Genomic DNA, 14,520 nt, shown 5'->3' with positions numbered 1-14,520 from the left:
TTGTGGGTGAAACACGGCCGCCAATTGCGCACAGCAGTGTCCCACAAACAGTCGTGGATTGAGTCCCACAAACAGTCATGGATTGAGTGACCACTATTTTTTTAAAGGGATATTTTCACCTGGAAAAGTGAGCCCCCAATCGACTAACAACCAGGTTCCTACTTGCTGCAAGGTAAACAGGCTTGTGGAAACTTACCCAACATTTTGCCCTGCCCGGTAATCGAACCCGGGTCCTCTCGCTTGAATTTTACTTTGAATGTTGCATTTATTAAACAATATGTTAGAATAGCAATATGCCTTCCTTATTTGAAGCCTGCTATGTTTTCTATTTACTCAGGTGAATGGGACCATTGGAATACATTGGTGCTTGAGTACATCTACCCTACAGATAGTGTGCCAGAATATTCTTCCATTTTAGTACCAAACGTTGACAATGTAAGGACCATCTTTCTACTGGATACTATAGCTAAACAAAATAAGGTAAGTGCATAGTTAAGACTTCTTTTCACAAATGATATACATGTTCCACTTCTATATGTTACACTGTTGTCCAACTAAGTTCTACAGAGAGTTTTGAAAAAATTCAAGCAGAAAATTAATGTTAAGCGCTCTGGGACTCCGCCTGGCACGAAGGGAGCTATATAAATGGAAGGTGGTGGTGTTGTGATGTTATTTGTTAATAATAATAATATCCTTGTTCATTTGCAGTACCTTTATTTTCTAGAAGCTGTCGAGGAACTAGATTTTTAGCCGGCTTTTAAAAATGTAGAGAAGTGGGAGAGGTGGCGGAGTTGAAGGCAGGAGTTCCAAAGGGTCAGGGACTCAGTGGTTGAAGGTTTGGCTAGGTATGGTGGGGCAGCAGGGGATGCAAACAGGCCCAAATTTGCTTAGTGGTAGGAGAGAGCAGAAGGATGGGGTCAGAGTGGTGAGGGTGCAAAAGGATTGGAGAAGGTGAGGATCTTGAAGTCAATCTGCTAGTGGACAGTTTTGTGCGGTTAAAGATACGTGAGGCGAAGATTTGGATGAGCTGGAGCTTGTGGATGGTGGAGCTAGGGAGGACATTCAGAGGTTGAATTGGGAGGTGACAAAATTGTAAATGAGGATTTCGGAAGCTTCGGGTGTAAGATCGGGACAGAGAAGAGTGATGTGATAAAGATGCAGAAAAGTGGTCTTGGCCAGGTATCAGATGTGAGGAAGAAAAGAGAGTAGATGATCAAAGCCAATGGCTTCTGTTTAGTTATGTTTATCTGAAGACAGTTGAGGCTCACCCAGGACACAATATCCAAGTGATAAGCGGACAGTCCTTCAGTGGGCTGGGTAGATTTGGCTGTTATCCACACGAACGGGGAAACTAACTCCATGTTTGTGAGTAAGTCACCAAGGGGAGCATGTGGATGAGGAGAGATTGTGCCCTGGGGTACACTTTTGGGGACTGTGAGAGAGAGAGGAAAAAAAGCCTTGGAGAACACAAAGTGGAGGCGATGCGTCAGATAGGATTGGAATAGGAAAATGCAGTCCCTCAGAGCTGGATGAGAGATGAGAGCCGATCAAGGATGATAGAGCAATCAAAGGTGTCAAAGGCAGCAAAGAGGTTGAGGAGGTGCAAGGAGCCCTGGTCAAACAGAGAGAATGTTTGTGACTCTGATCATGCTTATCTTGTTGCTGTGAACAATAATAATAATAATAATAATAATCCTTGCATTTGATATAGCGCTTTCACGTCGGGAGGACGTCCCAAAGCGCTTCACAGAACACACCGCAAAGTGAATTGACTGCACATATGTGGGCAAACGCGGCAGCCAATTGCGCACAGCAATGTCCCACAAACAGTCGTAGATTGAAAATGACCAATTTATTATTGTTTTTAGTTTTGGAGGGATTATTATTAGGCTCTGTGTGGAGTAAGGAAACTTGCCCAAGGTTTCGCCCTCTGCCTGGAAACAAGATGGAAACTGGTCAACTGAGGCTCAAACAAGGAGTGAAGGGAAAAGTACGAGCTAGATAGATAATTACTGCATCATGTTGTGATATGGCAATATAGAAATCAACTTTTTTAAGAAATATGTTCTAATGATATATTGATTGTTTTATAAGTAGTAACACTAATTACAACAACAAAATTACATTTGTATAGCGCCTTTCATGTCGCGAGGACATCCCAAGGCGCTGGACAGACAGCGTTACAGAATTACAATAAAACTTGCATAATTGTTATTTTTACAAATTGTATAATCACCGTATGTTCACCAAGTCCCATTCAGTTTCCTATCAAAATCACTTTGATTTCTTTGCACTGATCGTATTAATCACCTTCCATCTTGTAACACCACTCCCCTATCCTTCATTACTCCCGCACTTACCGGCTGCATTGAATCATGGGAAATGACGCTCTGACCCATCGACGAATGCGCATTTACAGGCCGTCTGATTCAATGGCAGGAAACGTGGCATTAATCTACCGATGCATGCGTTGAAAAAATTAATTTCCCACATTTCAATGCTATATCAATGCTTGCCAGTAAGTGCAAATGCAGCAACCGGTCAAGACACATTGATTTGCGGGAAATGTAGTTTTGACCAGTCACTGCATGCACACTTACCAGCTGAGTGATGAACGACCACATGCCCACTTACTGGCTGCATTGAATTACGCACGCGTAGTCTAGATTATTCATTAAATCGGATTTTATAAGATTCGTACAGTTTGCCTGCACCTTGGACTTTGCGTAAGTCATATTAAATGTTCTGGTTCCAACTGATATGACTTGTTGGAGTTTTACTGTAGACTCAATAACAACAAGCGTTTTGGGATGCTACCCTGTGAGAGAGGCGCTATATAAATGCAAGCTGTTGTTGTCTTACTGCTACTTGTGGCAAATCGACTGCAATACCAGGTTTCTCATTTTCTGAAAGGCCAATCGTATTGTAGCTTACAGTTGTCTGATTGATAATTGATCAAATATATTTCAGTAAAGTTTTGTAAAGTGAAGCACTTGGAGCCGCTTCCCCACATGACAGGTGCCATATAAATACAAGTTATTGTTGTTTGTTTAAGTATTTAATTTACAGGCACTTTAAGTTTCTATACAGGTAGCAGTCAGCTTTCAATACTTAATACTTTCATTTATAATCATTTTTAGAAAATAAACAGATTTATATTTCATATTTTCAAGGGTCATGTAGGTACAATATCTAATATAATTAAGCAATTCTTTATAATGGTTTAATGAGCTGAATACCTTTTTACTGAACTATAAATGTGATGACATTTTGACATTGGTACAGGCAGTGCTTCTAATTGGAGAACAGGGAACAGCAAAAACAGTCATGATTAAAGGATATTTGAAGAAATATAATCCTGAGTATCAGCTGTCCAAAAGTTTGAACTTCTCTTCTGCCACAGAGCCTTTCATGTTCCAGGTACATCCAGTGCTTAGTGATAGAAATACTCTCTTATTGCTACCATATCATCAGACCACATTTCTGTTTGATTTCTTTCAGTTAACTTTTTGAAATTTCATTAGATTTGTGGTTTAAGTTGACTGTTGTTCATTGGTGTGTATTAATGTTCTCTAGCCCTTGAGAGGGCAGACTTTGAATGTCTGGACAGGGGACTGATCCTGTGACACAGGGTTTCTGCCAGGTCAGAGTAGTTCAATTGCCTTGAAATAAAATATCCTGATTACTATCTGCAGTAATGCCTTGGGAAGTCCTACCGACGTAAAAGGCACTATACAAATGTAATTTTATATTGTATTTTCTCACTGAACCTATATGTTTCCAGAGAACTATTGAAAGCTACGTAGAGAAACGTATGGGGAGTACGTATGGACCTCCAAGTGGTCGGAAAATGACTGTATTTATTGATGACATTAACATGCCCATTATCAATGAGTGGGGAGATCAGGTACAGTTTTGTTATTGGAAGAGCTTTTATTCTTCATTATTAAGTTGTTTATTATCCATAAAGTAAGATATGAAAGTGAAAAAATAACAGTGGCACTTGTCCCTTTACCCTTTCAGACTGAAGCTACTGTTTCCAATAAACTGAAAAAGTAAATTGGCAGTAATTTTTCTTACCTGAAAATTCTGTTTCACCAGTGAAAAACAAATTTAAATAAATAATAAAAATTGCTCCTTCCACAGACTAAATCCAGCTACTTATGAAATAAACTCAATGAACCAACAGCATATCTTTTAAAAAAAAAACTTCAAATACTGTCCTCACGTCACCCACAAATTATACAGTCAGTTTACTTTACGGTATATTCTGTGAAGCGCTTTGAGTCGATAAGGCTCTGTATCAAATGCAAGGTTTATTATTATTATGGTTTTCATCTCAGAGACCAAAACCCAATTAACAACAACAACAACAAGGTTACATTTGTAAAGTCCCTTTCACGTCGGGAGGATGTCCCAAGGCGCTGGACAGTGTACAGCATTTCAGACCCGAGCTGGGGTGGGGGGGAGAAGGGAGGGGAGGAGAAGGAGGGTGATCGATGACATGGTCGAAGAGGAGGGATTTGAGGCGGGACTTGAAGGAGGCTAACCACCTTCTTATGTGGTAAAGTGAGAGGAGTATCAAGAGATAATGTATGTGATGTCAACATGCTTTTCCCTGTGCTTTGGTCCCTGTTGTTGCCGCATTGGAGGATGGAATTCCAGAGGTGGTTATTATTATATTGTTATTATAATTAATCTAACAATAGACCCAACCTATTTATTATATACACATCTCTTAAAAATAGCCATCTTTTTTCTGTCTGTAATGAGTTTTCTTTTAAGACTGTTTAGAATCTGAAATCCTTGAAATATAATGTTTGTACTATTTTCTGTCTTTTAGATTACCAATGAAATAGTGCGTCAAATGATAGAAATGCGTGGAATGTACAATCTGGATAAACCAGGAGACTTTACCACAATTGTTGACGTGCAACTAATGGCTGCAATGATCCATCCAGGAGGAGGACGTAATGATATTCCACAGCGACTAAAGAGGCAGTTCACAATCTTCAACTGTACACTCCCATCCAATGCTTCCATTGATAAGATCTTTGGTCAGTGTCAACCCCACTTTATTTCTCATATATATTCTAATTATCCAGCAAATGTTAATATCGTCCTCAATCTTCTTTTTTTACTTCCGCCATGGACAAAATCCAAAACTCCATTGCCTGTACCAAGCTTTGCACCCCCATCACCACAATGCTTGCCTGGCTCTCTATTGCAGAACAGATTGATTTCATGATCCTCACACTTTCTTAGAAATCAATTCACTCTACCTCTGACCTGGTTACACCCACTCCAGCACACGCCCCCTTGGCTCAACTGGCTCCAGGCTTCTATACGTCCCACATTGGTTCTTAAATTTATCAACCTTAGTCCTGTGCATTTATAATGGGATTTTGTTCATTATACGCACATGCTGACAACGTTGCCCATTGAAATTTTACCGTGCCTTGATTGTTTCTTCTCGCTGGAGTGTTCATGTAAGATACTCTTCTTATGTGGTAACGTTAGAGGAGTATTAAGAGCTAATGTATGTGATGTCAACATGCTTTTTCCTGTGCTTTGGTCCATGTTGTTGCTGCATTTGAAAGGTATCCTTATATTCAAGGAATGAAGAACAGGTTTTGTCTAATGTCACTTCAACACAGGCTAACAACTGATTTTGTGAACACTTTCAGTAGATGCTAGGATTTTGCTGGAAGCTGGAAGATCTTCTGCATCTGCTCGCCAGTACACTTGTGATATAAGCAGATCCAATGCTAGACCTAGGCATGTTATAGCCAGATCAACCTATATTTTAGTATAATAGTGCATGAGCTTAAAATGCCCAGAATGACAGCAATTTCCTGAACCTCTCAATCGATTTACATTCTCATATATTGCATGTGCAACAGCGAATGATTACTGTTAGTTTTGTGGCATTTTCCCTGGAAAGTGTAAAGAGGGCATGCATTCTGAACATAGCAGGGTGTATCTGTACCAAGGTCTTACAAGCTCTTGGGCAGTCCATTAATGGCCAATAGCTTTCTATTGATGCTGTTTTAATGACAGTTATGGAACTTTTTTAATGCCATTAAAAAAAATGTGAATTTAGCTTTATTGTTCTATGTGCAGGGTGTATTTATAATAGCCCCTGACATTGTAATAAACAGGAAGTCAGGATAAAACTGCTTTACTAGTGGAACTGAAGCAACTTCACATAAAATGGAGATATTAGGACTTCACATAAAGGTGCCATAAGGGTCAATTAATTTGTAGTCATGGACAATTTGATCACGTTGCTTGTAACGTTGAAAAATGTTAGTTGAGGATACACGTAATTTTTTAAAAATGTGTTTTATTGTTGCATTACTTGCATAAGTGAATCACAATCTTTGTGAATGAAAAATCTAACATTTGCAATCAATGTAGATATGGAAGCTTTTAAATGTTTGTTGGATTTTTCTAGGAATTATTGGAAATGGCTATTTTCATACAGCTAGATATTTTTCTCCTAACCTCTGCAACTTGATTCCAAAACTTGTTGCTGCTAGCAGGATCCTCTGGCAGTGGACAAAGGTATTGAAACTACACTTTCATTTAAAATGTGTATTAATAATAAATTGTAATCCTTGCATCCTTACTAGATTATAGCATCTTTTCTGAGTGTGTGTATTTGTAGGAGAATGCAACAGCCAATTTGCACACAGTAATGTCTCACAAACAACTGTGAGGTGAATGACCAATTTTATCTGGGAGATTGTTGGCCAGGACACCAGGAGAAACTTCTTTTCCAAATATTGTCATAGGATCTTTAATGTCCACCTGAACTTGCAAACACTAAAGTAGCCTAATGTTTTATCAGAAACTTTTCCTTCAAGCACATCTTTCGCCCACAAATATACAGGCAATTCACTTTACAGTATATTCTGTGAGGCGCTTTGAGACGTCTCGACGATGTGATAAAGCACTATATCAAATGCAAGGCTTATTATGTTTCTACAAGTCCTTGAGCTGATTTCCTCAAAATTTCACGTGAGGATTAGGGATTCAACTCTTTGCATAGTTTATGATCATTTAAGTTGGGCTTTTTCTTCTGGGTTTCTTTTACTGCTGGCTTTAATATCAATCAACTTTCTAATAATAATAATATGAATATTATTAATATTATTATATTAATATTATTATAATCAACTTTCTGCAGTTTTTGATTTGCTACACTCTGGAACTCTAGAACTCTGTCTAATCCCTTGCTCCTTGCCTGTCTTCAGACCTTTCTCTTTGACTGTACCTACAGTCTCCGCTCTTCGGCATCAAGCAACTGTTAAGCACGCCAAGACACTACTCCATGTGAAGAGCGTTATATAATTGCAAGTTGTTGTTGTTGACATAGACAAGCACTTGCCCACTGATGTAACCCTCAGACAAACTTGGTGACAGTTTTTGTACTTTTTAATAGCCCAAAGCAAGAAAAAAGTTAATTTGTTAGTGACTAGAGGGCATCAATTTAAGATAGATTACAAAAGGGGGGATTAAGAGGGTTTTTTTTTATGCAGAGAGTTGTTAGGAAGTGGAATGTCTGGATGGTTATAGGTTCAGATCAACTATGATTCAATAGAATGAAGGAACAGACTTCAGGGGCTGATTGACCTACTCTATTCCTATTTTGAGGCAAGATCCATATTAGCTTTCAAGAATATATCACTGCTTTCAAAAAAAACTGTCCCGCTCACCCTCCCCATCATCAGGACCTACCACGACCCCCATCCTACATTCCTTCCTCCCCATCTCTCCCTCCTCCCTCTCACTCACCATCACCTCAATGAAACCCACCACCTGCTGCCTTGTCCCCTCCCCACCAACTTGCTGGTCACCCAGCTCCCCCTCCTCTGCCCACTACTGGCTGGTGTCATCAACCAGTCCCTCTCCTCTGGATCAGTCCCTGCCCCCTCAAAACTGATGTCATCATCCCCCTCCTCAAAAAACCTTCCCTAGATTCCTCAAACCCCGGCCACTACCGCCCTATTTCAAACCTGCCCTTCCTCGCAAAAGTCCTAGAACACGTTGTTGCAAACCAACTCCGCCCACACCTCTCCTCCCACTCCCTCTTCGAACCCCTCCATTCCGGTTTCCGCCCTGTCCACAGTACAGAGACTGTGCTTGTGAAAGTCACAAATGACATCCTCTCTATCTGTGACCAGGGCTCCCTCTGCCTCCTTGTCCTCCTGGACCTCTCCGCCGCGTTCGATACAGTTGATCACGCCATCCTCTTGCACCGCCTTTCCTCCATCATCCACCGCAGTGGGACCACACTTGCCTGGTTCGAGTCCTACCTCACAAACCGCCAGCAGAACATCTGCACAAACAGCTTCTCAGTTATCTGCGGGGTACCCCAAGGAATCCATCCTTGGCCCCCTCCTCTTTCTGATCTATATGCTCCCTCTTGGGGATGTCATCCGCAGGCATGGGGTACACTTCCACATGTATGCGGACGACACCCAACTCTATTTTTCCAACTTACTTTGTGACCCCCAATCCCCTGATGTTCTGTCAGACCTCAGGAGCTGGATGAGCGCAAATTTCCTTCAGCTGAACGTTGACAAGATGGAAGCCATACTCTTCAGCTCTCGTCACCGTCTAACATCACACAGTTCTCACCTCCTCCACCTACCCAATCTCCCCCTAAAACTCTCTGAACCCGTACTCAACCTAGGCGACCCCCAATTATCCTTCCTCCCCCACATCCGGTTCCTCACCAGCACTGCTTTCTTCCACCTCCGACGCATCACCCGTCTCCGCCAATACCTCTCTCCGAAAGCCGCTGAAACCCTGATCCATGCCTTTGTCGCCTCTCGGCTGGACTATTCAAATGCCCTCCTTGCCGGTTTCCCCTCCACTAAACATCCATAAAATCCAGGTCATACAAAACTCTGCCGCTCACATTCTTACCTGCACCAAACTCCGCTCCCCGATCACCCCAGTCCTTGCCAGACTGCACTGGCTGCCTATCCCAGAGAGGATCAACTTCAAGATCCTCACCCTTGTCTTCAAATCCCTCCACTCCTCTGCACTCCCCTACCTCTCTGACCTTCTCTCTCCTCAAAACAGTGCCCATTGCCTTCGTTCCACCGGGTCTGTCCTCCTCCTTGTCCCCCGAGTCCTCCTCTCCACCCTTGGCGGTCGTGCCTTCAGCCACTATGCCCCGAAGCTCTGGAACTCCCTTCCTCACTCCCATCGCCTCGCCCCCTCTCTTCCTATTTTCAGGTCTCTGCTGAAGACTACTCTTTTCGACCGCGTCTTTGGTCACCTTCCTCCCCCTCCCCCTGGCTCCGCCCGGGATCTGTTACTGTGAAGCGCTCTGAACCGCCGTCTGGCGTGGAGGGCACTATATAAATCCAAATTGTTGTTGTTGTTGAATGTCTGTCCTCATCTCTCTTATTCCCTAAAGTTTGCTTGTGCAAAGCTACAAACTGTGATTTGAAGCTCTCCAAAGCCAAAGATCAGATTTGTTTTCTGACAGCAGAGTCAAATATCTTTTTTTTAAGATTAAAATGCTGCCGACTCCATCTAAATTTCACTACGTCTTCAATCTGAGAGATTTATCACGAATTTGGCAAGGAATGTTGACAGTGAAAGCTGAAGAATGCACACGTGTGGAGATTCTATTGGCATTATTCAAACATGAATCCATCAGAGTCATTGCAGACAGGTGAGCGCTTTTAAGTACAGAGGAGAAAGCATTATTGCAAACCTGTTTCTGTAAACCTGTTTCAGTGGATCAGAACTAATAGAGTTTACATGTTTCAATAGAAACATTGACCTTAAAATATACACCTATCTGCTATACTCCCCAGTTTATTTTGGTCATGCGAAACCCATTACCATGTGTATCCAAATCAGACAGAGTTCTTTGGCATGACATCTACACATGGAAATTGCCACATCTGGAATGGAATACACACTTTCTCCCCAAAGGGACCCACTCTGCTCATTTAATTCCAAGTATTAGGCGCAAGAGCCAAGGCTTGGAGAGCAAGAGTGTGTGTTGGGATTGCTGCTGGAGTTTAACCAGCTAAATTGCATAGGTTGCCATTGAAAGCCTTCTCTAGCAAGCTTGTCCAACAAATACCATGCTACCCATTAGGGCTTTGGCTTGTAGGGATAACAGGAGCTGAGTGGGAAGAATTGCTGCCCCCAATGACCAGTCTACACCTCCAAGTCCTGCTAATAAAGCCAGGCTGTCTGATCTGTCATCAGCTGAGACTTAGAATACTGTGGATCTACCAGCTCAGCCCCAAGGAGAACCTGCTTATCTTCTCACCATGGGAGACAGTCACCAGCTGATCATTTGACTTCCAACAAGCGCAGGTTTGAGACTTCATGAGTGGATTGCAGTTATTAGAAAATTCCTGTTGAGCAACAGAAATCCCCATGAAATTTATGAGAGCATTGTCCTGCCCACATTTTAGATACACATTCCTATCCATTAAGTGCTAGTTCCACCAGTTGGAAGTGGTAAAGCGTTTGAGTAGTAGCGGTTTACCTCTTTCCATACTAACACAACTTACTTAATCCAGATCGTCATTTAAGAGGCTTTGGCAAATAGATATGTTTACAGTATATCCTGTGATGTGGGTTTGGATGTCCTCACAACATAAAAGGTGCTATACCAAATTTAAGGATTATTATGTATGCCTTAAAGATATGTCTGCCTCCAGCAAGTCTATGTAGGTGGAGGCCTTCCCTCCCTGGAACTACTTCCCCTTTTTACCACAAATTCACCTCACTATGTGGTCCTGCACTTTGCAGATGTGCTGAAGGACACTTCACTGCTTCACTCCCAGGAGCTCGGAACCAGGACACATCTTATATGCCACAAGCTTATCCTGCACAGACACTTTGCTATCATTGAAGAAAGACAAAAATGATGGACAGTATTCAAACAAACCTCTCAAATACCTGTCCTCTACTCCACAAGCTACACCTGGTAACCAATTGGTAACCAGGACATCTTATGATAATAGTAACAAGGAAATATTATGAAAAACAGTTTTTTTTCCCCTCTCTTTCTCTATTTCTTTGCATGGTATATTCTCCTCCCGCCTCAGGTCATAATTTGGGACTCCCCAGTGTAATATTTCCATTTGCAACACTCAGATCTTTCAATTGTGATAAAATTACTAAAGAATAATATTCTGTTTCATGTTCTTCCTTAGATTTGTAAGCGAAGATGATAAACTGTGGTTTGAAGATGCTTTCACTCGTGTTATTCAGGAGCATGTGGATAAATTACTTACAGATAAGATTACCAAGGAAACCTTCTTTGTGGATTTCCTACGGGAAATGCCAGATCCAACTGGTGACGAACCCGAGGATCATGTATTTGAGACACCAAAAATATATGAGCCAGTATGTCTCTGTACTAGAACTTCTGCTATGACATTTGTACAAAATGGCATTCTGTTAAATTTATGCACCCAATTTTAAAATCATTATGTAAATTTTGTTTAGGGTTGTCGGGTTTTGATTTTCTTTTAATTTGACCAAATTTAAAACAATTTTTAGCAATCTTTGACAACAAAAATTTCCGACTTCTGGGTTATAAGGTTATCATGGATATCCTTCCTGTGTTATGGATCATTTCCTGTAAGACAAGCACCTGTAGTGTATAGAAACTGGTGCTCATGGCCACCTTAAAACCCAGAATTTTCCATTTTTGCAACTCAAAGCATTATTTAAAGACATATATTTAATGATGGGAATTCATTTTCCTCGATTAAAGAAACTAGATAATACACATTTTTACCGATTAGAATCAGAAAACAGCAAAACTAATTAGATTCTCTCAGCAAAGTAAACTATCATTGTGGCTCAGTAGGTAAATAAAGCACATGCTGTGATACTGACTGGGAAACTCTCCAGTCTGTGCTGAACAACAACAACTTGGATTTATATAGCGCCCTCCACACCGGGCGACATCTCAGAACTTATGAACTAGCTGATCACCACTGAGGTAGCACAAAGGGTACCACCAAAGGTCTCAGCATTCAGATTAAGAAGTTGCAAATGCAGCAATTATTATTATTACATCCCGGAGCTCCTCTGCCTCGACCCCTCGATTGCTCCTTCAAGGCCCGTCTCAAGACCTTCCTCTTCAACTGTGTCTTCAGTCATCTTCCCACCCCCACTCCTGATTCCAAGCCCCAGCTCAGGTACAAATCCTTCACTGTCCAGCGCCTTGGGACATCCTCCCGATGAGAAAGGCGCTATATAAATGCAATTTATTGTTATTTTGTAAAACGCACCAAGACATCATACCTGGCGGGTCCTCTATAAATGCAAGTTCTTAACTGTTGGTTTAATTACTTTGTTTGCTAAAGTGTTGCTTCTTTTTGCAATTCAGATACCAAACTTTGACTTCCTCACTGAGAAGTTGCAGTTTTATCAGGGACAGCACAATGAAGGTGTTAGATCAGGTTACCTTGATTTGGTTTTCTTCAAGGATGCAATGATACATCTGATGAAAGTAAGCTTTTAAGATTCTTATTCTTTTTTTAAAAGGAAAATTAAGTACATCCAAGCTCTTCAGCGCTCTGGGATGCTACCCAGTGTGAGGGGCGCTATATAATTTCCACATGTATGCGGATGACACCCAACTCTATCTCTCTGCCTCCACCCTCAACTCCAAGACTACTGGCGTCCTGACCGACTGCCTGTCCGACATCAAGACCTGGACGAGGGATAACTTTCTCCAACTGAACGTCAGCAAGACTGAGGCCTTCCTGATTGGCTCACGCCAGCGCCTCCACACCTCAGGCGCTGGCAGCATCAACCTCCACGGCTGCACACTCAACCTCACTAAGCCAGTCAGGAACCTGGGTGTCTTTGTTTGACCCTGAACTGTCCTTCCTTCCCCACGTCCGCGCCATGACCGGAACTGCCTACCACCACTTCCGCAACATTGCCAGACTCCGCCACTGCCTCACCCCTCAGGCTGCCGAAACCCTCACTCACACATTCATCATATCAAGGCTTGATTATGGAAACTCCCTCCTCATCGACCTTCCCAACTCTTCCCTTCACAAGCTGCATATCATCCAAAACTCTGCACCAGGCTCCGTGACCCCATCACTCCCACCCTCGCCCGACTCCACTGGCTCCCCATTCCTCAGAAGATTGAATTCAAGATCCTCGTCCTCACCTTTAAGGTCATCCATGGCCTTGCCCCCTCCTACCTCTCTGACCTGCTGACTCCCTACCAACCTGCCTGCTGCTCCCTCCGTTCAGCGGGCTCTGGCCTGCTCCATGTCTCCTGCCCGACCCGCCCTACCATCGGTAGCCGGACTTTCAATCTCTCTGCCACCACACTCTGAAACTCCATCCCACAGTCCCTTCGCCTCACTTCCTCCCTTGCCTCCTTCAAGACCCTCCTCTTCGATCGTGCCTTCAGTCGCCCTCCCACCTCTCTGCCTTTCCTCACCCCTCCCCCATGCTCGGGTCCTGACCCCTGGCTATCCAGCGCCTTGGGATGTGCTCCCAACGTTAAAGGCTCTCTATAAATGTAATTTTGTGTTGTTGTTGTAAATGCAAATTGTTGTTGTTTGTCTACAAATCCCTTCATGCCTTTGTACCTCCCTATCTTTCTGACCTGCTTTCTCCCCACTCCACTACCCATTGCCTCCACTCGGCTGACTCTCGCCTCCTGCTTGTCCCTCATCCCCTCCACTCAGCCATTATGCCTCAAAGCTTTGGAACTCTCTCCTCCAATCCCTCTGCCTTTTTCCCCGCCTTTTCCTCTTTTAGATCATGACTGAAGAACGTGTTTATGGTCACTTCCTCCCTCCCCCTGGCTCAGAGTCAGGCTCCGCCACTGTTAAGTGCTCCGAGACAAAGGGCACTATATAAATACAAGTTGTTGTTCACAGGCAAATAGTTTAACAAGCATTACAATAAATTTCCATAACTGTGCTAAATTATTTCAGTTTAATTCACAGGCCAACCCAAACTTCTTAATTTGGCCTATTCATAAGTTTGAGAATATTCGAACACAACAACAACAAGATTACATTTGTATAGCGCCTTTCACATCCCAAAAGTAGGCAAAAGTCCATTTTACCTCTCCTGCCTCACAAATCATTGCTTTCTTTAACAAATTAGCATCACTTTTAAAGGAATAGAAATGCGAAAGTGATTAAGCAAGACTGAAATTCAAAGGAATGTTTTCCATTGAGTAATGTATATATGGAATAAGCTCCCAAGAAAAGCAGTTATACTGTACCAATTTATTCCTCAAAAATAGTTCAGAACCAGTACCTATAAAGCTCAGCTGGTTGGAAATAGCTGAGATACAGACCAGAACTCCAAATCCCATGGATAATGCTAAACAAATGGGAGACGCCACACGAATCATGTGCCAAATGCACCCACAGCCATAAATGTCCAATTGAAGTAGATGATTAATGTGGGAATAAAAGTGTGCTGTCTTCTATATAAAAAATTCATAGAAAAATACTTATCCCAATGGACTCAGAG

The 14,520-nt window shown here is 42.3% G+C and overlaps 1 protein-coding gene across 1 annotated transcript in view; it reads left to right on the top strand.

The window, feature by feature from the left end:
- Positions 1–14,520, top strand: part of LOC103181707 (dynein axonemal heavy chain 8) — a 164,015-nt gene that overhangs the window by 90,444 nt on the left and 59,051 nt on the right. The window contains exons 55-62 of the mRNA XM_007898364.2: positions 338–480; positions 3,286–3,420; positions 3,785–3,907; positions 4,844–5,057; positions 6,458–6,567; positions 9,534–9,697; positions 11,205–11,397; positions 12,392–12,514. Coding sequence (XP_007896555.1) covers positions 338–480; positions 3,286–3,420; positions 3,785–3,907; positions 4,844–5,057; positions 6,458–6,567; positions 9,534–9,697; positions 11,205–11,397; positions 12,392–12,514 — 1,205 coding nt within the window. The remainder of the gene's footprint in view (positions 1–337; positions 481–3,285; positions 3,421–3,784; positions 3,908–4,843; positions 5,058–6,457; positions 6,568–9,533; positions 9,698–11,204; positions 11,398–12,391; positions 12,515–14,520) is intronic.

This window comes from Callorhinchus milii, unplaced genomic scaffold, assembly GCF_018977255.1.
Source record: "Callorhinchus milii isolate IMCB2004 unplaced genomic scaffold, IMCB_Cmil_1.0 Scaffold3, whole genome shotgun sequence".
NCBI lineage: Eukaryota > Metazoa > Chordata > Chondrichthyes > Chimaeriformes > Callorhinchidae > Callorhinchus > Callorhinchus milii.
Note: the sequence above shows the minus strand (reverse complement) of the source record. Positions and strands in the feature narration are given on the sequence as shown.